Source organism: Hylobates moloch, unplaced genomic scaffold, assembly GCF_009828535.3.
Source record: "Hylobates moloch isolate HMO894 unplaced genomic scaffold, HMol_V3 SCAFFOLD_1, whole genome shotgun sequence".
NCBI lineage: Eukaryota > Metazoa > Chordata > Mammalia > Primates > Hylobatidae > Hylobates > Hylobates moloch.
This window is the reverse complement of record NW_026652276.1, coordinates 184,036,958-184,063,202: the sequence shown is the minus strand read 5'-3', so window position 1 is coordinate 184,063,202 and position 26,245 is coordinate 184,036,958. Positions and strand designations below refer to the sequence as shown.

At 40.2% G+C, this 26,245-nt stretch overlaps 1 protein-coding gene across 2 annotated transcripts in view; it reads left to right on the top strand.

Annotated features, from left to right (window-relative positions):
* Nucleotides 1-26,245, top strand: part of DNAJC2 (DnaJ heat shock protein family (Hsp40) member C2) — a 33,167-nt gene that overhangs the window by 5,831 nt on the left and 1,091 nt on the right. For both annotated transcript variants that reach the window (XM_032761284.2, XM_058425532.1), the window contains exons 3-15: nucleotides 1,203-1,278; nucleotides 11,447-11,545; nucleotides 12,517-12,658; nucleotides 14,627-14,707; nucleotides 15,856-15,921; nucleotides 16,738-16,829; nucleotides 16,904-17,025; nucleotides 17,443-17,592; nucleotides 19,700-19,788; nucleotides 19,867-19,936; nucleotides 22,870-23,054; nucleotides 23,788-23,888; nucleotides 24,007-24,114. In XM_032761284.2, coding sequence (XP_032617175.1) covers nucleotides 1,203-1,278; nucleotides 11,447-11,545; nucleotides 12,517-12,658; nucleotides 14,627-14,707; nucleotides 15,856-15,921; nucleotides 16,738-16,829; nucleotides 16,904-17,025; nucleotides 17,443-17,592; nucleotides 19,700-19,788; nucleotides 19,867-19,936; nucleotides 22,870-23,054; nucleotides 23,788-23,888; nucleotides 24,007-24,114 — 1,381 coding nt within the window. The remainder of the gene's footprint in view (nucleotides 1-1,202; nucleotides 1,279-11,446; nucleotides 11,546-12,516; nucleotides 12,659-14,626; nucleotides 14,708-15,855; nucleotides 15,922-16,737; nucleotides 16,830-16,903; nucleotides 17,026-17,442; nucleotides 17,593-19,699; nucleotides 19,789-19,866; nucleotides 19,937-22,869; nucleotides 23,055-23,787; nucleotides 23,889-24,006; nucleotides 24,115-26,245) is intronic.

Genomic DNA, 26,245 nt, shown 5'->3' with positions numbered 1-26,245 from the left:
GCCTTTCTTAGGCTTTTGTGCATACAAATCATCAAGGAGGCTATATAATAGTCCACATTTACCTCTTTTTTTTAATTTATTTTTTATTTTATTTTATTTTGAGACAGAGTCTCACTCTGTTGCCCAGGCTGGAGTGCAGTGGTGCAGTCTTGGCTCACTGCAACCTCCGCCTCCCAGGTTCAAGCAATTATCTTGCCTCAGCCTCCTGAGTAGCTGGGATTACAGGTGGGTGCCACCACGCCCGGCTAATTTTTGTATTTTTAGTAGAGACAGGGTTTCACCATGTTAGCCAGGCTGGTCTCAAACTCCTGACGTCATGATCCACCCACCTCAGCCTCCCAAAGCACTGGGATTACAGGTGTGAGCTAGCATGCCCAGCCTATCTTTTTTTTTTTTAAAGACAGGGTCTTGGCCGGGTGCAATGGCTCACACCTGTAATCCCTGGGCCCTTTGGGAGGCCACGGCAGGTATATCACCTGAGGTCAGGAGTTTGAGACCAGCCTGACCAACAAGGTGAAACCCCGTCTTTACTAAAAATACAAAAATTAGCCAGGCGTGGTGGTGTGCACCTGTAATTCCAGCAACTTGGAAGGCTGAGGCAGGAGAATTACTTGAACCCGGAAGGCAGAGGTTGCAGTGAGCCAAGATGGCACCACTGCACTCCAGGCTGGGCAACAGAGCAAGACTCCGTCTCAAAAAAATAAAATAAAATCTTAAAATCGTTAAAAAAAAAAAAAAAAAAAAGACAGAGTCTTGCTCTGTCGCCTATCCTGGAGTGCAGTGGCATGATCACAGCTTACTGCATCCTCTACCTACCAGACTCAAGCAACCCTGCTACTTCTGCCTCCTGAGTAGCTGGAACTACAGGTGCACACCACCACACCCAGTTAATTTTTTAAAATTTTTTTGTAGAGACAGGGATCTTACTTTGTTGCCCAGGCTGGCCTCATATTCCTGGGCTCAAGCAGTCCTCCACCTGGGCCTCCCAAAGTGCTAGGATTACAGGCATGAACCATGGCACCCAGCCTAAACCACATTTCTCAAACTTACCTGACCATAGACCCTGGTTTATACAGAACCTCTTACTGGACTCCTGATGAAATGTCACTTTGGGAAATGCTGTATTAAGGTACCAGAACACAAGGGATGGAATATATTGGCTCCATTTCAAATTTGACTCCCTTTTGTGTTTTTTTTTTCAGAACCAAGATCATTATGCAGTTCTTGGACTTGGCCATGTGAGATACAAGGCTACACAGAGACAGATCAAAGCAGCTCGTAAGTACTTAGTTATTTTGAAATAATCAAATATCTTGTATAGGAACAGGCTATGCTTTTTAAAAGATATACAGTATCATACTCTGCAGCCATAACTACATTTAACAGCATGTGTTATATTGTCATAACAAGCAAAAAACCACGGTCTCCCCTGCCTTCGCAATCAGAAGAAAGCAATCCATTTTACGTATAGACTTTCCCAGTAGGGATAAGAAATTAGGATGGGTGTGTGAATACAGAATACTCTCCCAATGGCAAGCTTTTAAAAAATAATACTTCACCTCTCTTTAGAAGTATAGCCAGCTGTACTTAGTGGATACTGCCTTTTTATTGTTTTTTTGGTTTTGGTTTTTCTTTTTAAGGTTATTTTGTAATCTTAGGTCACACCTTTGTAGATATCACCCTGTCTTCTGTCCAAGAAAAGTTGTCTGATGTTTTATTGTTGTTTTCATTGACAAGGTTAAAATTTGGCATGGGACAGGGTAATGCTGGGACCCCAGTCTTCATATGCCTTATAAAACACCATCCCTTAATGCTCCTAAATGTCCTATGCTTTGCAATCCTGTGGACATAATTTCTTATAGACGTGATCAGTTCTGTCTTAGGAGAATGTTCTGCCCTCCACTCTAGAGAATGGATATTGAGGTCAGAGAGGGTAAGATTGTGGCCACATGGAAAAGGAGTAGGGAATCAGGGCCTGTCAAGAAGAGGAAGTATTATACGTGGAGGAAGATGACTGAATAAGAATGCCTATGCTAAAAATTATTAGTCAATACTTAGCATAGTAGATGAACTCAAAATTGTCCCCATTACTGCTTACATTTAGGAAAATCACAGGAAATATTTTTTAACAAAGTGAAGGAATTTATCAGATTATTTTAAACTGGATTTGTTTAAAGGCTGGCATGATTCTAGACAAAGCATATGGTAATGCATGTGAATAGTTATTCCAGTATACATAAATGCCAGAAAAGTCCATTTGCCACGTACAAGTGGTTCGCAAAGTTTTACTATATGAAAGAATAGCGTTGGCTGGGCGTGGTGGCTCACGCCTATAATCCCAACACTTTGGGAGGCCAAGACGGGTGGATCACCTGAGGTCAGGAGTATGAGACCAGCCTGGCCAACGTGGTGAAACCCTGTCTCTACTAAAAATACAAAAAAATTAGCTGGGTGTGGTGGTGGGCACCTGTAATCCCAGCTACTTGGGAGGCTGAGGCAGGAGAATCACTTGAACCCAGGAGGCAGAGGTTGCAGTGAGCTGAGGTCGTGCCATTGCGCTCCAGCCTGGGCAACAAGAGCGACACTCTGTTTCTAAAAAAAAAAGAATAGCATACAAATACCAAATATGTCTCAATGCAGATAAATTTGTTAATTAGAATTGATATAGAACTGTGAAAATAATTTGTGTTTTAAGGTGAAAGAATTCTTTGTTTCTCAAAAGATTAAAAATGTGCAATAAATTGTAAAAGAAACATTCATATGCTTCTGTTAAATCCACTTTCTTTTTTTGGGACAGAATTTCGTACTTGTTGCCCAGGCTGGAGTGCAATGGCACCATCTTGGCTCACCACAACCTCCGCCTCCCTGGTTCAAGCAATTCTCCTGCCTCAGCCTCTCCAGTAGCTGGGATTAGAGGCATGTGCCACCACGCCCAGCTAATTTTGTATTTTTTGTAGAGACGGGATTTCACCATGTTGGTCAGGCTGGTCTCAAACTCCCGACCTCAGGTGATCCACCCACATCGGCCTCCCAGAGCGCTGGGATTACAGACGTGAGCCACGGCACCCAGCCGAAATCCACTCTTTTTATTGGCCTTGTAGAAATTGATTTTTAGCCAGGTACAGTGGCTCACACCTGTAATCCCAACACTTTGGAAGACCAAGGCAAGCAGATTACTTGAGGCTGGAGTTCAATACTAGCCTGGCTAATGTGGTGAAACCCCATCTCTACTAAAAATACAAAAATTAGCCAGGTGCGGTGACGCATGCCTGTAAGCCCAACTACTTGGGAGGCTGAGGCATGAGAATCGCTTGAACCTGGGCGGCGGAAGTTGCAGTGAGCAGAGATTGTACCACTGCAGTCCAACCTGAGCAACAGAGTGAGAGAGTGAGACTCTGTCTCATTAAAAAAAAAAAAGAAGAAAAGAAATTTAGCTTTTGAGTATGTATTCTCTAGCCAAAAATTTTGCAGCACCAGTGCAGAGATTGTTAACAATAAGGGTAATTCTAACTTACTCTCTACCACCCTTGTGGAATATTCCATCAGTCTTTATTCAGAAAGAAACTGTCATTCTCTCACCTGTCTCTATAAAACACAGTTGCTACTCATTGCTTTCTGAAAATTTATCTAAAAGTTAAAATGCAAAGTTACTGTTTGCAAATCTGTAATTATTAGCACAAACAAACCTAATAAAAATGTAAATCTGGTACCACTTGAGGTCCTTTGAGTGCTTGCTTTATATTACAAGCAAAGTTTTATTTTTGTTGAGTATATTTTGAATGTCAATGATGAAAATTAATTAAGTGTGAAGTAGGAGCCGGGTGCGGTGGCTCACACTTGTAATCCTAGCACTTTGGGAGGCTGGGGAGGGTGGATCACCTGAGGTCAGGAGTTCGAGACCAGCCTGGCCAACATGGTGAAACCCCGTCTCTACTAAAAATATAAAAATTAGGCGGGCATGGAGACGCATGTCTGTAATCCCAGCTACTTGGGTGGCTGCGGCACGAGAATCGCTTGAACCTGGGAGGCAGAGGTTGCAGCCAGCCGAGATTGCACCATTGCACTCCAGCCTGGGTGACAAAGGGAAACTGTCTCAAAAAATACCAAAAATATTTGTCACTGTTTCTGAACCCTTGCAGTATATGTTGAAATAAATAATTTTATTATGCTCATGAAAAGATTTCTATAGGCCAAGCATCGTGGCTTATCCCTGTAATCCTAGCACTGTGAGAGAATAAGGCCAGAGGATCACTTGAGATCAGGAGTTCAAGACCAACCTGGACAACATAGCGAGACCTTGTCTCTTTTTTTTTTTTTTTTTTTTTTTGAGGCGGAGTCTCGCTCTGTCGCCCAGGCTGGAGTGCAGTGGCGCAATCTCGGCTCACTGTAAGCTCCGCCTCCCAGGTTCACACCATTCTCCTGCCTCAGCCTCCCGAGTAGCTGGGACTACAGGCGCCCACCACCATGCCTGGCTAATTTTTTGTATTTTTAGTAGACACGGGGTTTCACCGTGGTCTCGATCTCCTGACCTCGTGATTCGCCCACCTCGGCCTCCCAAAGTGCTGGGATTACAAGCGTGAGCCACCGCGCCCGGCCTCTTTTTTTTTTTTAATTAAAAAAAAGTTTTTTTCAAGATTTCTTTTGTTTTTTAAGATGGAGTCTGTTGTCTGGGGTGGAGTGTAGTCGTGTGATCTTGGCTCACTGCAGCCTCCATCTCCAGGGTTCAGGTGGTTCTCCTGCCTCATTCTCCTGCCTCAACCTCCCAAGCTGGGATTACAGGCACCTGCCAACATGTCTGACTAATTTTTGTATTTTTTAATAGAGACTGGGTTTCACCACGTTGACCAGGTTGGTCTCGAACTCCTGAGCTCAAGTGATCCACCTGCCTCAGTCTCCCAAAGTGCTAGGATTACAGGCATGAGCCACCATGCCCAGCCAAAAGATTTCTGCAAAAATGTTCACAACAGGCCGGGCATAGTGGCTCACGCCTGTAATCCCAGCACTTTGGGAGGCCGAGGCGGGCGGATCACGCGGTCAGGAGATAGAGACCATCCCGGGTAACACGGTGAAACCCCATCTCTACTAAAAATATAAAAATATTAGCTGGGCGTGGTGGTGGGTGCCTGTAGTCGCAGCTACTCACGTGGCTGAGGCAAGAGAATGGCATGAACCCGGGAGGTGGAGATTGCAGTGAGCTGAGATCACGCCACTGCACTCCAGCCTGGGCAACAGAGCGAGACTCGTCTCAAAAAAAAAAAAAAAATGTTCACAACAGCCTATTCACAATGTCCAGAAACTGGAAATCACCCAAATGTTTAATAACATGGAAATAGATAAGCAAACTGCTATATATTTTGGTGCAGTGGAATACTAATCAGCAATTTTTAAAGGAACAAATTGCCAATACACAGAAAAACATGGATGAATCTCAAACCATGAGTAAAAGAAGCCAGACACAGACATACTGTAAGTTACATCTACTTGAAGCTCAAGAACATACAAAAGTGGTGACAGGCATCAGAAAATGGTTGCCTCAGCTGGTAGAGGATGGGAGCCAGTGGAAAAGGGTACAAGGGAACTTTTTGGATGATGGAAATGGCCTATATTTTCTTTTGGATAGTAGTTACATGAGTGTATATGATTGTCAGAACTCATTGAACTTAATGAATGCTTAAAATCTGGGCATTTATTTTATTTAAATTGTATCTCCATTGAATCAGATAGATATGATTAAACAAACCAAAAATACCAGTCACTTGGAAATTAAATATATTCTTTTGAGCCCAGACAGAAATAAATAAAAATTATGCTAATAGACTTCTTTTTTTCCACAAAAGTCAGATTACTGCTTTATCAAAACTTAAGGACTGGCAGCTAGTGCTGTACCTTAAGTAAATTCATTGCCTTAACCTATTCTGTTACTTTTTTCAAAAGAGGGAAAAGATAAGGCGGAAATTCAATTCAGAGGTTTAAAAGAATAGCACAAAGGAAGATGTAGGAAGAAAATAAATAAGACAATATCCCAAAATGGGTTTTATAAGAAGAATAAACAAATAGAAGTTGAGCATCCCTAATCCAAAACTCCAAAGTCCAAAATGCTCCAAATTCTGAGTGCCGGTATGACACTTCAAAGGAAATGCTCACTGGAGGATTTTGGATTTTCAGATTTGGAATGGATGCTCACCCAGTAAGTATAATGCAGATATTCCAAAATCTAAAAAAATTTGAAATCCCAAATGCTTTTGGTCCCAAGCATTTCAGATACAGGATACTCAAAACATAGTGAAATACACAAAGAGCTAATCATGGTGGCTCATGCCTGTGATCCCAGCACTTCGGAAGGCTGAGGTGGGTGGATTGCTTGAGCTCTGTAGTTCAAGACTAACCTGGGCAACATGGCAGAACCCCATTTCTACAAAAAATACAAAAATTAGCTGGGCATAGTGGTGCGTGCCTGTGGTCCCAGCTGTTCAGATGGCTGAGATAGCGCTTGAGCCCAGGAGGTCAAGGCTGCAGTGAGCCGTGATCACACCACTGCACTCCACCCTGAGCAATAGTAAGACCCTGTCCACACCACCCCCACCCCCCGCAAAAAAAAGGATGAAAAACATTAAAGTTACTAAAGAATTTACTCCTAAAAACAATTTTTAGGCCCAGATAATTTTTCAGGTGAATTGTTTTAAGTGTTAAAGAATTAAAAATTCTAATGCTGAATATAAACTTGGTGTTTTATTTTGTAATTGGAGAATCAGTTAATCATGAACTGTTTTGGAATAATTCATTTTGTTAAGTTGTAAAGTTTAATGTAATCTGAGTATGCAAAACCTAGCAAAGAGAGCCCAAAAAATCCTACAAACAATTCCTATTAATATAATGGAAAACAAAATAGTTAAAATGTTAAAAATAATAGCAAATTTGCTGGGCGCGGTGGCTCACACCTGTAATCCGAGCACTTTGGGAGGCCGAGGTGGGCGGATGACGAGGTCAGGAGATCGAGACCATCCTGGCTAACACGGTGAAACCCTGTCTCTACTAAAAATACAAAAAAAGTAGGCGGGCGTGGTGGCAGGCGCTTGTAGTCCCAGCTACTCGGGAGGCTGAGGCAGGAGAATGGCGTGAACCTGGGAGGCAGAGCATGCAGTGAGCCGAGATTGCGCCACTGCACTCCAACCTGGGTGACAGAGCAAGACTCCGCCTCAAAAAAAAAAAATAGCAAATTCAAGAAAAGGGAATTTTTATACACTGTTGGTAGGAATGTAAATTAGCATAGCCACTATGCAAGTTAGTATGGAGATTTTTCAAAAAATTAAAAATAGAATTACCATATAGCCCAGCAGTCCCACTACTGGATATTTATCCAAAGGAAAAGAAAACAGTATGTCAAAGGGGTACCTGCACTCCCATGTTTTTATTGCGGCTCTGTTTATAATAACAAAGATAAGGAATCAACCTACGTGTCCATCAGCAGACTAATGGATAAAGAAAAGTATATGTATACAGTGGGATACCACTCAGCCATAAAAAAGAATGAAATGTCTGCAGCAATATAGATGGAACTAGAGGTCATTATGTTGAGTGAAATAAGCTTGGCACAGAAAGGCAAATATTTCATGTTCTCACTCATGAGAACAGTGGGAGCTTGAAAAGTTGATCTCGTGGAGGTAGTAGATAGAATGATAGATACCAGAGGCTGGGAAGGGTGTTGGGGGGAGAGGGATAAAGAGAGGTTGGTCAATGGATACAAACATACAGTTAGAAGGAATAAGTCCCAGTGTACTCTAGCAGAGTAGGGTGATGATAGTTAACAATAATGTATTGTATATTTCAAAATAGCTAGAAGACAGAACTTGAAATGTTCATAATACATAGGAATATTAAACACTGAAGTTGATAGATACCCAGATACCCTGACTTGATCATTACATGGTTTATGCATGTATCATGAATTATGCACAAAGTGAGCCAGGTGCAGTGGCTCACTCCTGTAATCCCAGCACATTGGGAGGCTGAGACAGGCGGATCACTTACGGTCAGGAGTTCAAGACCAAGCCTGGCCAACATGGCAAAACCCTGTCTCTACTAAAAATACAAAAATTAGCTGAGCGTGGTGGCAGGTGCCTGTAATCCCAGATACGCCGGGGGCTGACAGGAGAATCACTTGAACCCGGGAGGTGGAGGTTGCAGTGAGCCAAGATTGTGCCATTGCACGCCAGCCTGGCCAACAGAGTGAGACTCCATCTCAAAAAAAAAAAAAAATGGATTTTGTTCGTGTATTATGAACAAAATATCACTTGTACCCCATAAGTGTGTACAGATACTTGTATCATGAAAAAATAGTGGCCAGGCGTGGTCGCGCAGGCCTGTAATTCTAGCACTTTGGGAGGCCAAGGTGGGAGGATCGTTTGAGCCCAGGAGTTCAAGACCAGCCTGGCCAACATGACAAAACCCCTCCCCTACAAAAAAAAAGAGCTGGGTGTGGTGGCTCACACCTGTAATCCCAGCACTGTGGGAGGCTGAGGTGGGCAGATCACGAGGTCAGGAGTTTGAGACCAGCCTGGCCAACATGGTGAAACCCTGTCTCTACTAAAAATACAAAAATTAGCCGGGCGTGGTGGCACACAGCTGTAATCCCAGCTTCTCAGGAGGCTGAGGCAGGAGAATCTCTTGAACCCAGGAGGCGGAGGTTTCAGTGAGCTGAGACTGTGGCACTACACTCCAGCCTGGGCAACAAGAGCAAAACTCTGTCTCAATAAATAAGTTAGGAAGGATGGTGGAGAGCACCTGTAATCCCATCCACTTGGGAGGCTGAGGTGGGAGGATCACCTGAGCCCGGGAGGTTAAGGTTACAGTGAGCTGAGATTGGGTGCCACTGCTCCAGCCTGAGCGACAGAGTGAGACCCTGTCTCAAAAAAAAATAAAATAACAAATTCAATTTAACAATACACTAAAAGAATAATAGTGTTCATGAACACATAGAGTTTCTCTCGGGAATCCAACTTAGGAAGTATATTAATATAGCAAAATTATAGGTCAGATAATATTAAATCCATGTGATTTCCTGAGTAGGTAGTGAAAGCACATAGAATACAATTTAACACCCATTCCGTTTTGATAAGAATTTTGAAAAGAAATGTAGTTAATTCCCTACTTTGATAACTGTTTCAGGCCCACAGCTAGCAAACTTTTAGCTATGTGGCATTAATGCTATTACCTAAAATCCAGGGGTGAAGCAGCCTGCTTTTTATTTTTTATGCTATTCTGGGAGCTTGGGTCAGTGAGTTAAGTTATTAAATAAGAGACAACTATTGGAAAGAAGGAAATAAATATATTATTTGTAGATAATATAGGATCTGCCTAGAAAAGCAAAAGAGAGTTAGTGACTAGATGCGAGAAAAATCAACAAAAATTACAGTTTTTGAGAGTTACGATCAAATATATTAGAAAGCTGTGGTCAGTTTAAAGATAACCCCAGGGCAAGAATAAGTAACCAAAACAAGCCCTTGTGAAATTTACTATTATAAAGATAGTGTCACAAATCAGTGGAAAAGGGAAGGATTATTAAATGACAATAATATTTTGAAAAATGGCAAGTTTAGATACTTTCTTGACTATATTAAAATTCCAAAAAGATTTAAAAATTTTTTCAATCTATAGGAAATATTAATGAAACTAGAACTAAGTAATAGAAGAAATTACAAAAGAAATGATCAGTAAGTGTAAATAAAGATGACAATTTTTTTTTAAAAAGTGTTAACAAAATGGGGAAAAATTAGCAATAAACATAATGAATTAGGAGAGGCAGCATACAAACACAGGCTGAGGAGTCAGACTGTCTGGATTAGAGCCCGACTTGGCCGGAAATTTGAGCAAGTTGCGGTGGTAGTGGCTACATAACGTCTCTGTGCCTCATTTTCCTCATCTATAAAATGGAGACAGTAATAGTACTTTCCTCATAGATCATGGAGAAGATTAACTGGTAAACAGGCCTGGCACATGTCAACTGCTCTGTAGATGTTAACAGCTAGCATTATTTATTGTAAGTGACACAGAGTCAGAAGAAAAACTGAGACAGCCCCTCCTTTTTCCAGTTAAAGGATGAAAAACAAAAAAAATTGTTGACCACCAGTGATAATCACAAATTTTAAATAATTAGACCTACGGTGGCTGAGGCTGTGGTAAAAGGATGTTCACGTAGGATTATGAAATAGTATGCCTTTTGGAAAATAACTTGTTCCATTTCCATTCATGAAGTTCACTTCTGTGATTATATCCTAAGAAGAAAGAATCCTAAATAAGGAAAAATACTTACATTTAAAATTATTCAAATTGGCATTATTTATAATAATGCAAAATTGGAAATGGCACAAATGTCCAACAGTAGAGAAATGCCTAAATTATAACAAATCTACTTGAAATACTGTATTAAGCAGTCATTTGAAAGAAAAATTTGAAGAGTTTGCAAGGAAAAAACCATGGAAAATGCAAATGCTATAATGTGAAGTTGAAAAAAGCAGAATATAAATTAGTAGATACGATTACACCTGAATTGTTTTTTTTTTCTTCTTCTTTTTCTTTTTGACACAGAGTCTCACTCTGTCACCCAGGCTGGAATGCAGTGGCGCCATCTCAGCTCACTGCAACCTCCACCTCGTGGGTTCAAGCGATTCTTACGTCTGAGCCACCCGAGTAGCTGGGACCACAGGCATGCACCACCACACCCAGCTAGTTTTTGTATTTTTAGTAGAAACCAGGTTTTGCCATATTGGCCAGGCTAGTCTTGAACTCCTGACCTCAAGTGATCCTCCCAGCTTGGCCTCCCAAAGTGCTGGGATTACAAGCATGAGCCACCATGCCCAGCCTACACCTGAATTTTTTAAAGCATATGCTTAAGAAAACAAAAATATCTATGCAGAAATACACCAAAATGTTAACAGTCATTGTCGTTGGTTAGAGGCACTTTGGCTAATTCTTAAAATAATTATTTCAAGCCGGGCTCTGGCTCCCACCTGTAATCCCAGCACTTTCGGAGGCCAAGGCGGGTGGATCACCTGAGGTCAAGAGTTTGAGACCAGCCTGGCCAACATAGTGAAACCTTGTTTCTGCTAAAAATACAACAAATTAGCTGGGCATGGTGGCGGGCACCTGTAACCCCAGCTACTTGGGAGGCTGAGGCAGGAGAATCACTTCAACCCAGGAGGCAGAGGTTGCAGTTAGCCGAGATCGTGCCATTACACTCCAGTCTGGGCAACAAGAGCGAAACTCCGTCTCAAAAAATAATAATAAATAAATTAGTTTCTCTATAATTTTCACATTGAATAAGCATATATTTTACTGGGAGAAAAGATTCTAATATTAGCCTTATGATTTTAGAAATGGTCTACTTGTAACTCATCTTTAGTTTTGGTGCTTAACATGACAAATTATCTCAATCTGACTGGTTTTGTAGATAAAGCAATGGTTTTAAAACATCACCCAGACAAACGGAAAGCAGCTGGTGAACCAATAAAAGAAGGAGATAATGACTACTTCACTTGCATAACTAAAGGTAAGAAAATGCTTTAGAGTCAGGAATTTCTAATAGTAATTGTTATTTATTAATTGCTGGGATTGGGTTTCTTATGCATACTGTAGTTCATTCAACTATCCTTTGACATTTTAAAACATTTCAGTTATATCAAGTTCTTTCTAATCATCACCCCAGAGCCTCACGACACAAAGTGAGGTTTCCCCAGCCAGCAGCATCAGCAACACCTGGCAGCTTATTAGAAATGCAGTCTCAGGCCCTGCCCCAAACCTACTGATTAAAATCTGCATTTTAACAGGATCCCCAGGTGATTCTTATCAGAAGCTCATCCTACAGTTAATTCATGTAAGTGTTCTATTTAATGATGAGAATACTAAGATTTTTTTTTTTTTCATTTCAGATGCTTTATGGGACTAAACTGTTCCTTAGGTGTTTTGCTAGCCTAGTTTAAATCAAGAAGTTGATTATATCCTAGTACCGACCCTACAGTTACTTATTGCTATTTACATACACATCACTAAGCAAATTAATGTAGGTTACCACCATTTCTAAATGTTTCCTTAAATGTGATTTTACATTTTGATGCTAATTTTTAAACAGTTGTATGCACACCATTCAAATTTACTCTTTGCCAGTTCTCTTACACAGTGCTCCAGAAGCCTAAGATCCTTCGATCTTTTACAACCTTGGGATCTAACAATTAACTTACTAGCTATTTCTTTTTCCCCAGAGTCATCCTTTCTCTTGAGGGGCGGGTGATATTTATTGTTTTGTCACTTGTCTACTAGAAAAATAAAGAAGGAGTTAAGTCCAGTTATTTTCAGTAGTGCTAAAGCTGTTGTTACCTAAATTAAATCCTCCCCAACCTGCAAACAAAATTTTCAAATATGAAAATTAATGACTTTTATGTTTTAAGGAGGGAAATACTTGTTTTCTTGCAGAAAAAAATAGGTAAAGTTATGGTGATGTGATCTTAACAATTTTTTTCTCAGCTTATGAAATGTTATCTGATCCAGTGAAAAGACGAGCATTTAACAGTGTAGATCCTACTTTTGATAACTCAGTTCCTTCTAAAAGTGAAGCAAAGGATAATTTCTTCGAAGTGTTTACCCCAGTGTTTGAAAGGAATTCCAGGTGAGTTAAGGCATCCCTTTTGATCATAGTGCCCTGTTGGCTTGTTTCTTGTAGTCTTCCAGGTTTCTGCCCTTTCCCTCTGATAATAGTTTCATTTATAGATTATTTCTACTGTCTCCTCCTCCTCCTCCTTCTCTGCAATATTGAGCCCTTCTGGTGAACTTATTGTTCTCATTTGTATTGCTTTCTAAACAGAAGTTCTATATTTCCATAGTAAAATTTCTGTACAATTTATGGGAGGTTTCTCTTTTAAATTTACTTGGGCTGGGCACAGTGGTTCACACCTGTAATCCCAGCACTTTGGAAGGCCAAGGTGGACGGATCACCTGAGGTCAGGAGTTCAAGACCAGCCTGGCCAACATGGTGAAACCCTGGCTCTACTAAAATACAAAAATTAGCCGGCCGTGGAGGTGCATGCCTGTAATCCCAGCTCCTCGGGAGGCAGAGACGGGAGTTTCGCTTGAACCCAGGAGACAGTGGTTGCAGTTAGCCAAGGTCGTGCCACTACACTGAGCAAGACTCCATCTCAAAAAAAAAAAAAAAAATTTACTGTGAGAGAAATAATAGTATCTGACTTTTATAGTGTGATTCTTACACTTAGGTGACAGTAATTTTCCATTCTTTGATTTCCTCTTTATCGGTATACTACTCTCTTTGACTCATTGTCAGTTGAGAAAAGCCTTTGTTCTTTATTTGATCATCTGATTATCATAAGGCTTCTTTGACAAAACATTAATATTTACGATTAAAGCATACATATTTTATTTCATTAAAGTTTGTTTTAAAATAGTATGTACCAGTATTATTTTACATCTCTTTTTTCCATCTGCATTGGCAGGTTCCCTTAAAGCACATCTTGGCTGCACATTGGAATTACCTGGAGAACAGGAAGAACTCCTGATGCCTGAGTTCCACCTGGAAAGATTCTGATTTATTGGTTTGAATTTCTGTGGGGATTTTTAAGGCTCCCAGGTGATTCTACTGTGCAGCCAAATTTGAGAACCACTTTGAGTAGTGGTTTGGCGCCGCCTAGTATTTCCGCCATCCTTTCTCCCTTGGATTTCACCTTTGTTTTTTGTTTTTTTTCCTTTTTTATTTTGAGACAGTATCTTGCTCTGTTGCCAAGGCTGGAGTGCAGTGGCACAATCTCGGCTCACCGCAACCTCTGCCTCCCAGGTTCAAGCAATTCTCCTGCCTCAGCCTCCTGAGTAGCTGGGACTACAGGCATGTGCCACCACTAATTTGTGTATTTTTAGTAGAGACAGGTTTTCACCATATTGGCCAGACAGGTCTCAAACTCCTGGCCCCAGGTGATCTGCTGGCCTCGGCCTCCCAAAGTGCTGGGATTACAGGCATGAGCCACCGCACCTGGCCATGTTTGTTTTATAACAGTGCTGAGGTGGTAAAAAGGAGTAGTATATTTTTCTGTGTAATGATTTCACAGAGTAGAAAACATGAATCAGTAGCAGCTTCAGGATCCTTTTCAGCAGTGATCGATGAAGTGCTGAGCCGAGAAATCTGGCTCTAAGGGGAAGGTGGAGGTGGTGATGGAGTGGAAATTAGTTCCCTATGTGAATATTAACATTTTTAAAGGGCTAGGCCTACAGGTTGTTGTTGTGCTGACTATTTAGGGACAGGAGCTTGGCAAAAGGGGCTAGCTGCCATTTTTTCCAGCCTGCCTAGCAGCTGCTATGGCATTGTATTTTATAGAACTGAAGGTAACCTGTGATTACAAGGCCGTCCCGTTGTTTCTCTCCTCACCCCAGTCTATCTTTGGCCTCACTTTTCGCACACCTGCGTTGTTTCATGCCCCACTGCTGACCTTCCAGCTCCATCTTCGAGTTGTAGAGTTTGTAGGGAAGGGAAATCAGAGGAATTAGTAAAAACTATTGTTTTTAATAAATTGTTTGTTGAACCGTTGTACATAATTTTTGAAGAATTGTAAGAATATTTCCTTTGATATTTCAGATGGTCAAATAAAAAAAATGTTCCTAAACTTGGTGATATGAATTCATCATTTGAAGATGTAGATATATTTTATTCTTTCTGGTAAGTGAATATACTGTTTGTATGATGCTGTCATTTTTTAAAAGGAAAAGTATTCAATAAGTACTTGATTGTTTATAAATTAATTCAGATGGGCAAATTGCAGAACCTTCACTGAACAAAAGCACTCTGTTACCTATGTGATATTTACGCTTTTAAGATTTTCAGCCTGTTTTCTGTTAATGAGATTTCTAGATATCAAGCACGTGATAGTAGTAAAAAATGAAAATTGGGGAGTCATTTGAATAAAAATAAGTACATTTTTATTTAGTTACTTCCTACTAAAAGTACTTGAGTTCCTGAGGAAGGAGACAGTGCTATTTGTTTCTGTAACTAATTCACTAATTTTTTTTTTTTTTTTTTTTTTTTTTGAGACAGAATCTCACTCTGTCGCCCAGGCTGGAGAGGGCAGTGGCGCGATCTCGGCTCACTGCAAGGTCCACCTCCCGGGTTCACGCCATTCTCCTGCCTCAGCCTCCCGAGTAGCTGGGACTACAGGTGCCCACCACCATGCCTGGCTAATTTTTTGTATTTTTAGTAGACACGGGGTTTCACCGTGTTAGCCAGGATGGTCTCAATCTCCTGACCTTGTGAGCCGCCCACCTCGGCCTCCCAAAGTGCTGGGATTACAGGCGTGAGCCACTGTGCCCAGCCTAATTCACTAACTTTTAATATGCACAATAGTTAGTGGCCATTTATGTGCTACATTTTCTCATCAAATGTCTAGTGAATACAAAAACATAAAATCACGTAGAACAAAAATAACAAGATTTAGTTCTATCAGTTGTAATTGCTTTTACCTTCAGAGGATACAAACTGGAGATGAGATAACCACTACTAGGGTTACCTTCAGACTTGACAGATTAGCGAAACTGAAGGTAAGGAAAACTTAAAAATAGGTCTTGGTCAAGCAAAAAACCTAACAAAGAAGAGATAGCAGGGAGGTGTGGTTTTGATTATGGAGTGATGTGTGCATTTTAGATTTTCATACCAAATGCAGTGTCCTTAAAAAAGGAGAAAGACTTGACCTTAGTTCAATACTAGAAGGGAAGGAAAGGTATCCATTAAAACAAATTCATTCACTTGCATTAAAAGGAATTTTTTTTTTCATTTGTTCTGTCTTGATTGTGTATTATTTCTGTCTATATTAGGTATAATTTTGATTCTTGGAGAGAATTTTCTTATTTAGATGAAGAAGAAAAAGAAAAAGCAGAATGGTATGTATGCAAATCATTAATAATGGAAGGTATTTATTTGGTTCTCTGGTATTTGTGATGATGTAAAAATATGTCACATAAATTTTCTTTCATATTTTCTCTTTGTACATCTTTTTTAAACACTTTTTTAATATTTTGAAATCCTTTCTCACAAGTTAAAGTAGGTGGGCCTAGATCAATAATTGGTTAGGATATGCTTAAGAAATTGCCAAGGAATATAATGTCAGAGAGCTCAGTTCAGCAAAATCTTTTTCTTCTGGTTGCTTAACCTAGGTTTTATTAAGTTTTTTTTTTTTTTGTATGTGTGCAGAAATGCTTTTGACATGAATGTGCAAAAAATAACCAAAATTAACATTAAATAGAACCATTGTTTAGGCCGGGCGTGCTGGCTCATGCCTGTAATTCTAGCACTTTGGGAGGCTGAGGTGGGCGGATCACCTGAGGTCAGGAGTTCGAGACCAGCCTGGGCAACATGGCGAAACCGTCTCTACTAAAAATACAAAAATTAGCCAGGCAAGGTGACAGGTACCTGTAATTCCAGCTACTCCGGAGGCTGAGGCAGGAGACTCACTTGAACCCGGGAGGCGGAGGTTGCAGTGAGCCAAAATCACGCCATTGCACTCCAGCCTGGGCGACGAGCAAAAGTCTGTCTCAAAAAAAAAAAAAAAAAAAAAAAATCGTTGTTTAATGTTAGTAATGACGCAGCATTTTAACCTCTAGGATGTTATTTACATATAAATATTTTATAAAATACTGCATTTTCCAGTCATAGCATCTGTAAGCAGTAGTTTGTTTCTAATATTTTCTATTTTATAGTCGTGATGAGAGGAGATGGATTGAAAAGCAGAACAGAGCAACAAGAGCACAAAGAAAAAAAGAAGAAATGAACAGAATAAGAACATTAGTTGGTAAGTAGAATTGATTTTTTTAAGTCCCCTAAATGTTAGAAATTCAAAATGAGATTAACTTTTTCTTTTGCTAGACAATGCATATAGCTGTGATCCAAGGATAAAAAAGTTCAAGGAAGAAGAAAAAGCCAAGAAAGAAGCAGAAAAGAAAGCAAAAGCAGAAGCTAAACGGAAGGAGCAAGAAGCTAAAGAAAAAGTAAGACAACATTTAATGAAGGTGGACTTTAAATGTTTATGAAATCTTTAATCTTCTCATCTATTTTTTAAAAAAACTATTAATTTGAAAGCAGAGAATTGGGTGCTACTGTGAATGAATCATGACCAGTTGGTATAATTGAGAGAGATCTTCCTTACCAGCAAGTTTTTATTGAGCAGAAAATTGTGTCATAAGTTCCTTTAATATTATGCTTATTTCTAATATGTCAATTTTACATTTTCTAATAAATGTTTATAGATCTTTAACAGCTGTCTTTCTGAGTTCATCCTTCAGTTTTCAATAAGTTTATGTTGCCTTTTTCCTAATATAATTTATTAAAAGCTTAAATTTTTAAAATTATAAAACATTTAGGAATTTACTGACCTATTAAAATGATTTTACTCCCTTTTTTTAAAGCAAAGACAAGCTGAATTAGAAGCTGCTCGGTTAGCTAAGGAGAAAGAAGAGGAGGAAGTTAGACAGCAAGCATTGCTGGCAAAGAAGGAAAAAGATATCCAGAAAAAAGCCATTAAGAAGGAAAGGCAAAAACTTCGAAACTCATGCAAGGTATGTCAGACTGAACAAACACTAGGCACAAGTAAATCAAGTTGCTTATTAAGCAAAAATACTTCTTTTTTTTTTTTTTTTTCAAACGGAGTCTCGCTCTGTCGCCCAGGCTAGAGTTCAGTGGTGCAACCTCAGTTCACCGCAATTTCCGCCTCCGAGTTCAAGCAATTCTCCCGCCTTGGCCTCCCAAGTAGCTGGGATTACAGGCACGTGCCACCATGCCTGGCTAATTTTTTGTATTTTTAGTAGAGACAGGGTTTTGCCATGTTGGCATAGCTGGTCTTGTACTCCTGACCTCAAGTGATCTCCCCGCCTCTGCCTCCCAAAGTGCTGGGACTACAGGCATGAGCCACTGCACCCAGCCAAAATATTTCTTGAAAAAAAAAAATTATTTTTATTTATTTATTTATTTGAAATGGAATCTCGCACTGTCACCTGGTCTGGAGTACAGTGGCACGATTTTGGCTCACTGCAACCTCCGCCTCCTGGGTTCAAGCAACTCTCCTGCCTCAGCCTCCTGAGTAGATGGGATTACAGGTGCCTGCCACCATGCCCAGCTAATTTTTTGTATTTTTAGTTGAGACAGAGTTTCACTGTGTTGGCCAGGCTGGTCTCAAACTCCTGACCTCATGATCCACCCATCTCAGCCTCCCAAAGTGTTGGGATTATAGGCATGAGCCACCTGTGCCCAGCCAAAAAAATTTTTTTTAAATTTTTTGTTTTTGTTGTTGTTGTTGTTGTTGTTGAGGCAGGGTCTCAGTCACTGAGGCTGGAGTGCTGTGGCGCCATCTCGGCTCACTGCAACCTTCACCTCCCCAGTTCAAGACATTCTCATGCCTTGGCCACCCAAGTAGCTGGGATTACAGGTGCACACGACTACACCCAGCTAATTTTTGTATTTTTAGTAGAGACGGGGTTTCACCGTGTTGGTCTCGAACTGCTGGCCTCAAGTGATACCCCTGCCTTGGACTCCCAAAGTGCTAGGATTATAGTCATGAGCCATTGCACCTGGCCAAGCATAAATGTATTTCTTTTCTTTACTATGCAAATGTAACTAAACAAGACAGAGCGAGTCTCCATCTCAAAAAAAAAAAGACATTGCTGAGATAACTGAAGATATGAATATAGACACAGTTTCAGAATATATATATATATATATATATATAATTTTTTTTTTTTTTTTTTGAGACAGAGTCTTGCTCTGTCGCCCAGGCTGGAGTGCAGTGGCACAATCTCCGCTCACTGCAAGCTCCGCCTCCTGGGTTCACGCCATGCTCCTGCCTCAGCCTCCCAAGTAGCTGGGACTACAGGCGCCTGCCACCACGCCCGGCTAATTTTTTGGATTTTTAGTAGAGACGGGGTTTCATTATGTTAGCCAGGATGGTCTCGATCTCCTGACCTCACGATCCGCCCACCTCGGCCTCCCAAAGTGCTGGGACAGTTTTAGAATATTAAGTTGTTTTTTGGTTTGATAATGGTAAGATGATTATGTTTAAAAAAAAAAACTATCAGGGTTGAAAACTGAAATATGTACACCTGAAATTTAGAAAAAGTAGCCAGGCGCGATGGCTCACGCCTATAATCCCAGCACTTTGGGAGGCTGAGGTGGGTGGATCACGAGGTCAGGAGTTCAAGACCAGCCTGGCCAAAATGGTGAAACCTCGTCTCTACTAAATATAGAAAAAATTAGCCAGGTATGGTGGTGGGCGCCTGTAATCCCAGCTACTCAGGAAGCTGAGGCAGAAGAATAGCTTGAACCTGGGAGGTGGAGGTTGCAATGAGCTGATTTCGTGCCACTGCACTCCAGCCTGGGCGACAGAGTGAGACTCCATCTCAAAAAAAAGAAAAAGTTAAAAACATTTACACTGAGATAAAATTATACCTGTTTAGTTGTCATTGTCTGTTTGTTTTTTCAAGACAGAGTCTCGCTCTGTCGCCCAGGCTTGAGTGCAGTGGTGTGATCTCAGTTCACTGCAATTTCCGCCTCTGGATTCAAGCGATTCTCCTGCCTCAGCCTCCCGAGTAGCTGGGATTACAGCTTTGTAATTATGTTGATGGATGTATTTTTGAGTGTAGATATGAGATAATTTTGTGTTTGTGCTTTTAGACCTGGAATCATTTTTCTGATAATGAGGCAGAGCGGGTTAAAATGATGGAAGAAGTGGAAAAACTTTGTGATCGGCTCGAACTGGCAAGGTATACCTATGGAACTGCTACTGAAGTCTTCACTTGAGCTTAGGATAAAGTTTCATTTCTTCTTTTTTTTTTCTTTAGCTTACACTGCTTGAATGAAACACTCACATCATGCACAAAAGAAGTAGGAAAGGCTGCTTTGGAAAAACAGGTAATAGAAGAACACATCACTCCTACCTGTATGTAGCATTTAATTCTGCTTTGACCTGTTTCTTCACCTAATATATGTCACCAAGTGCAAGGAGTATCTGATTTCTCTTTGTGTTTCCCACTGTTTTGTTGTTGTTGTTGTTTTCTGTGTTTGGTTTTTCGGTTTTTTTTGAGACGGAGTCTTGCTCTGTTGCTCAGGCTGGAGTGCAGTGGCACTATCTTGGCTCACTACAACCTCCGCCTCCCGGGTTCAAGTGATTCTCCTGCCTCAGCCTCCTGAGTAAGTGGGATTATAGGCACAAAACACCACACCTGGCTAATTTTTGTATTTTTAGTAGAGACAGGGTTTCACTATGTTGGTTAGGCTAGTCTTGAATTCTTGACCTCATGATCCGCCCATGTCGGCTTCTCAAAGTGCTGGGATTATAGGTGTGAACCACCACGCGCAGCCTGTTTTTGTTTTTGTTTTTGAGATGGAGTCTCTCTCTGTCACCCAGGCTGTAGTGCAGGTGGGGTTACAGGTGTGTGCCACCATGCCCGGCTGATTTTTGTATTTTTACTAGAGACAGGGTTTCGCTGTGTTGGCCAGGCGAGTCTCATAAACTCCTGACCTCGAGTGGTCGGTCTGCATTGGCCTCCCAAAGGATTATAGGCATGAGCCACCATGCCCAGCCTTTGTTTTGTTTATGTAGTAAGTGCTGTTGTTGATTTAAGTTGGACTTAATGTTTATGGTTTTTACCATGCTTAGTGTTTGATTTGTGGTATCTATCACAATCATAGCTTTTGCAAAATCATCATTAGAAAAAAATAATTGTTTTGATTATTCCTTGAGTATTTTCTTTTTTTTTTTTTTTTTTTTTTTTTTGGAGATGGAGTTTCTCTCTTGTTGCCCAGGCTGGAGTGCAATGGCGCGATCTCAGCTCACCGCAACCTCCGCCTCCCAGGTTCAAGCAATTCTCCTACCTCAGCCTCCCAAGTACCTGGGATTACAGGCATGCGCCACCATGCTTGGCTAATTTTGTATTTTTAGTAGAGACGGGGTTTCTCCATGTTGAGGCTGGTCTCGAACTGCTGACCTCAGGTGATCCTCCCACCTCGGCCTCCCAAAGTGCTAGGATTACAGGTGTGAGCCACCACGCCTGGCCCCTTGAGTATTTTCATAGGGTAGTAACATTTAGAACCAAAAGAGGTCTTTGTTCTGTCTAGTCTATACCTTTTATTTTACATATAAGAAAACAGGCCCAGAAATTCAATTCAGTTGAACAAGTATTAGCACCTACTATATATAGCACAATGCCTAGGTTCTTTTGGAGAAATGCCTAATGCTGTTGCACCACAAAGGACTTATGCTGAGAAGAACCTTAAGGACCAAAAGATGGAGACCCCATAGTAAATGTGGTGTAGGATAGGAAGGGCCACAAGTTTTAGTGACCAGGGAAGGCTCAGTGTAGTTTGAACCAGCCTGAAAGGAAGGACAGAGTTAAAATGAAGGTTAGAAGAATACCACAAACTATAAAATAGAAGTAGAAGTATAAAGTATGGTTCAGCCTGGGCAACATGAAGAAAATTTCTACCGAAAATACAAAAATTAGCTGGCATGGTGTCGTGTACCTGTAGTCCCAGCTTCTCAGGAGGCTGAGGTTAGAGGATTACCTGAGCCTGGGAGGTCACAGCTGCAGTGAGCTATGATCACATCGGTGCACTCCAGCCTGGGCAACAGAGCGAGACTTTGTCTCAAAAAAAACAGACCAAAAAAAAAAAAAAAAAGTAGAAAGTTATGGGGAAAAGGAGTGGGAAACAAAATCAAGTTAGGAAAAGCAGAACCAATGATCAGGTTTTTAATACCTTGTTGACTAGTTTCCATTACTGCAAATCTTTGATTAACAGAAGGTTCAACATTGTACTACTAAGTTGACATTTGTGGATAAGGTGCATCAGATAGATGTAACTAGTTACAACAATCTTAAACTTAAGAACCTGCACTATGAGCATGGTGGCTCATGCCTATAATCCCAGCACTTTGGGAGGCCAAGGCAGGCAGATCCCCTGAGGTCAGGAGTTCGAGACTAGCCTGGCCAACATGATGAAACCCCATCTCTGCTAAAAATAACAAAAATTAGCTGGGCATTGTGGCAGGCACCTGTAATACCAGCTACTTGGGAGGCTGAGGCAGGAGAATCACTTGAACCTAGGAGGCGGAGGTTGCAGTGAGCCAAAATCACACCACTGCACTCCAGCCTGGGCGACAGAGTGAGACTCCACCTCAAAAAAAAGAAAGAAAAAGAACCTGCACTATGAACATGATGATAGGAATCAAAAAAATTTTTCAAGGTTAGCATTATTGGGACTTTACTGGTTCTAAGGGATTGAAGGGGAGAAATGAGCCAAAGATGACTCTAAGATAGCAGCTGACAGAAGCAACAAGGGCAAATAAAGGTTTTCTTTTTTTTACTTGTGCATGTTTGAAGGTAGTCTAGAAGGAACAATGTAAATGGTAGAGCTTCAAAATAAAACAGAGGCCATTTTGCTATGCCTTCACCTTTTGGTAGAGAATAAATGAGATTGTCTGCAGAAAGGATGAATATGAGTTTGAAGAGAGGTTTGAAATGGCCTTGTGGATGAATAACTCAGTGACCCACAGACTTGTCAATTAGTGTCCAAGGCTAATGGAAGTCACATGACATAAGTACTGGGAAAATCAGGCAGGCTGTGGGCAGTTCTTGGTCCCTCAGGCAGACCTATGCAGACTGAAGCCAGAGCAGGAAAAGCCAGAGTGAAAAGCTGGTGCCTCTTTTTGGGTTGGCCTGAGAGGAGTATGGGGTCAGAGTGAGAATGACATTGAGAGTTGAGGACCACAAAGCCCTAGCCAGGAAGAGAGTGTAGAATGGCAATACAATATACTTTTAAGTCCTTGACTTACGATATTTGTGCAGATAGAAGAAATAAATGAGCAAATCAGAAGAGAGAAAGAGGAAGCTGAGGCTCGTATGCGACAAGCATCTAAGAACACAGAGAAATCAACTGGTGGAGGTGGAAATGGAAGTAAAAATTGGTCAGAAGATGATCTACAATTACTAATTAAAGCTGTGAATCTGTTCCCTGCTGGAACAAATTCAAGGTACTGGTTTTAATGAAACTTTTCTTCAACTCACACTGGAGCCTGGAGATAATGTAGACAGACTCCAAGTAGCAGCACTTGTTATCACAGAAACTTGCAGAGATAAATTCTGTGCCACAGTAGAAAAGTGAAAAGCGAGGTGCATTTTGAAGCTGTCAGTCTTACCCATTGCATCAGTACACATGCACATATACATATGACAGAATACTTGTTTCTCAGGAAATTGAAGATCGTGAGACAAGTCTTGACTTATGTCGGCTTACTCTGTCATGGCTTGTGCTAGGGATTAGGTTTTCTGTAGTTTTTCTTTTACAGTCTTGCTCTTTGTTTCTTCCCACCTCAAGCTGGAGCTTGAGTTTAACTCCAAGAAAGCCCTAGAGATCCAGCATCCCTAATTCTATAGATGAAACCGAGGCTATTTTCAGAATGATTGATCTTCTGAAGAAATGTATTAAACTGGCAGTATACACAAATAAGTGGTTTTATGTATGTTGATTTGTACACAGAATCTGTAAGACGTATGGACTTAAAACCAAGATTATATAGTTGATTGAAACATGAAAAGCAAAAACCATAATTCAGGCAACAGGAATTTACAGTACAGCATAATTAGACCACCAATTTGAGCTCATTCTGTACATACTATAACCTTTCTGCAGTAAAAATCTAATGGTTTTTGTTGTTTTGTTTTTCCTTACTACTATTATATTATTGGTATAATATATCCTATCAGATGGGAAGTTATTGCTAATTACATGAACATACATTCTTCCTCTGGAGTCAAAAGAACTGCCAAAGATGTTATTGGCAAAGCAAAGAGTCTCCAAAAACTTGGTGAGTTTTGAGAAGTCCATTTGTTACTTTAAACACCTATTTTTAAAATAACTTATGCAAGTTAATGAAAGATTAAATGAGATGATCTGTTAACCATTAAATTTTTTTCATTTCTCAGACCCTCATCAAAAAGATGACATAAATAAAAAGGCATTTGATAAGTTTAAAAAAGAACATGGAGTGGTACCTCAAGCAGATAACGCAACGCCTTCAGAACGATTTGAAGGTAAATTTTGCTTTTCTAAACGTAGAAAATGCTAGCCGTGTTATCTGTGCTGCTTGGACGTACAAGACTTAGGGTCTATGTTCAGAATGATAGGGAAATAAAATGTTTGGCAGACTGGAAGCTGTAAGCAAACATTTCCAGGGCAAAGATTTACTTCACCTAACCATTAAAAATGGAGAATTGCAGTTCTTCCATTTCAGATGCCATTAGAAAAGGGGGCTGTGTTTGTTTTGCTTACCAGGTTTTGCAAATCTGTGTTAGATGATATTATTGGGACTAAAGAATCGTGTTTTATCGCGATAATTGCTTGATTTTGAGAAATGTACTGTAATTATATAAGAAAATGTCCTTATGTTTAAGGAAAAACACAGAAGTGTTAAGGAATAAGGAGGCATCATGTCTGTAACTTACAGTTCAAAGTATGTCTGTATATATAGAGAAAAAGAATTAGCAAATATGAAAATGTTCACATTTGGGGAAGTCAGGCAGAGTACACAGGGATTCTTTCTACTCCTCTAAAATTATTTCAAAATAAAAAGTTAAAAATTGTTAGGGTTCAAAACCAGCCTGGGAAACATAGTAAGACTCAAAAAAAAAAAAAAAGAAAAACGGTTTGATATTATCTTGGGTGTTCTAATTTGATTACTCTAGACCAATGCTTTTCATATTACAAATCATGACCCATCACTGGGTCATGAAGTCAATTTAGTGTCTTGAATAGAAAATAAGTGTTACATAGGTGGGTATACTTGTGAAACTCTTGATCATGTGTGTCTTTGTGTTTGGGATGTGATATAAATTTTTTTCTTGCTATGACAAGGTTTGAAAGCAGTTTATGTGGAAAAAGTTCTTTCACTTCATGTTTTGTGAGCCACCAATCCTTTCTTAAACTAATCGCAGAAAGATGCTTTTGGATTAAGACTTGACTATACATAAGCTGTTTCTTTCTTCTAAGAGTCCCAGTTTTACCTATATTCTTTAATCTTATTATCCCAAAATTTGAACTTAAAGATATGAGACTTAACAGTGTTATATAGGGGAGGAAAATCATTGCAAAAATCAGGGGTGACTTGTTTGGCTGAGTTAGGCATTATTTCGGTTCTTTTAATAAAGGTAAGTTAACAAGGCAGGGTTTCAGAACACCTAAAAGACACTTCTAAAGAAGTTTATTCTCCTGCACCTTTATCTCCACAAAATACAACAGGTATTAGCACACTAGTCTCAGCTCTTTCTTAGGGGGAGTTGTTTCCATGTTGGAGGGAGGTGGGCCCTGATATTTGTCCAGTCTGCTTTCTGTGAGGAGAGGTGACCCTGTGAAGGCAAGAGTGACTGGCAGTACTGCTATGTGGGTATGACTCCTTTGCCTCTTTTATGGAAATGGGAAGGCTCCTTCCTCTTCAGTTGTACCGTTAAACAGCAAGCTGGCACCATTTTTTGAATAGTGATTTCTCATAGGAGTTTTGCAGCAGTATGTTTAATTTATTTTGGTATTTGTGATGTAACTGGAGAACAGCAGGAAATACTGCCATGTCACTTCCATCTTTTTTCCAAGAGAGGAAATAAAATCTATGGTATTTAGGGCTTTAAACCAATACAAAGAAATTCAACAAAAGACTTCCTAGAACTTAAAAGCTACCTTCAAAAAAGCTTCTTAGGCACCTTAGGTACCTTCAAATATTACACAAATTCTCTGCTTTGTTTTGAATAGGTGGTGGTTTTGTTTTTGTTTTTCCTTCTTTAATTGGGAAGGAACTTTGGTTTCTAGGCTTAACTTTTAACAGATCTCACAGGCCGCAGTTTCTAGTAGTAGTCAGGCTACTGGTAGTATTAGTCTGTGTTGTCACTGCATAGTCTGAAATAACTAAGTTGCCAGAAGTCCATTAACTTAACCAAATCAGCTTTCTACCACTTAACATTCTCCTTTTACCTACACAAGTGGACTGTGTAATACTTAACATCCTTAAGAAATATATTTGTTTCTGACACACATCTTAGATGTTTTCTGAAATATACACGGTTTAGTTGAAGAACCACAATAGCAGTTATTGGAAGTGTTCAGCATCGGCTCCCAAGATTTTAGCAGATGTGATGAAGAGACCACTACAACACAATCTAATCTCAGCTTGCCTCT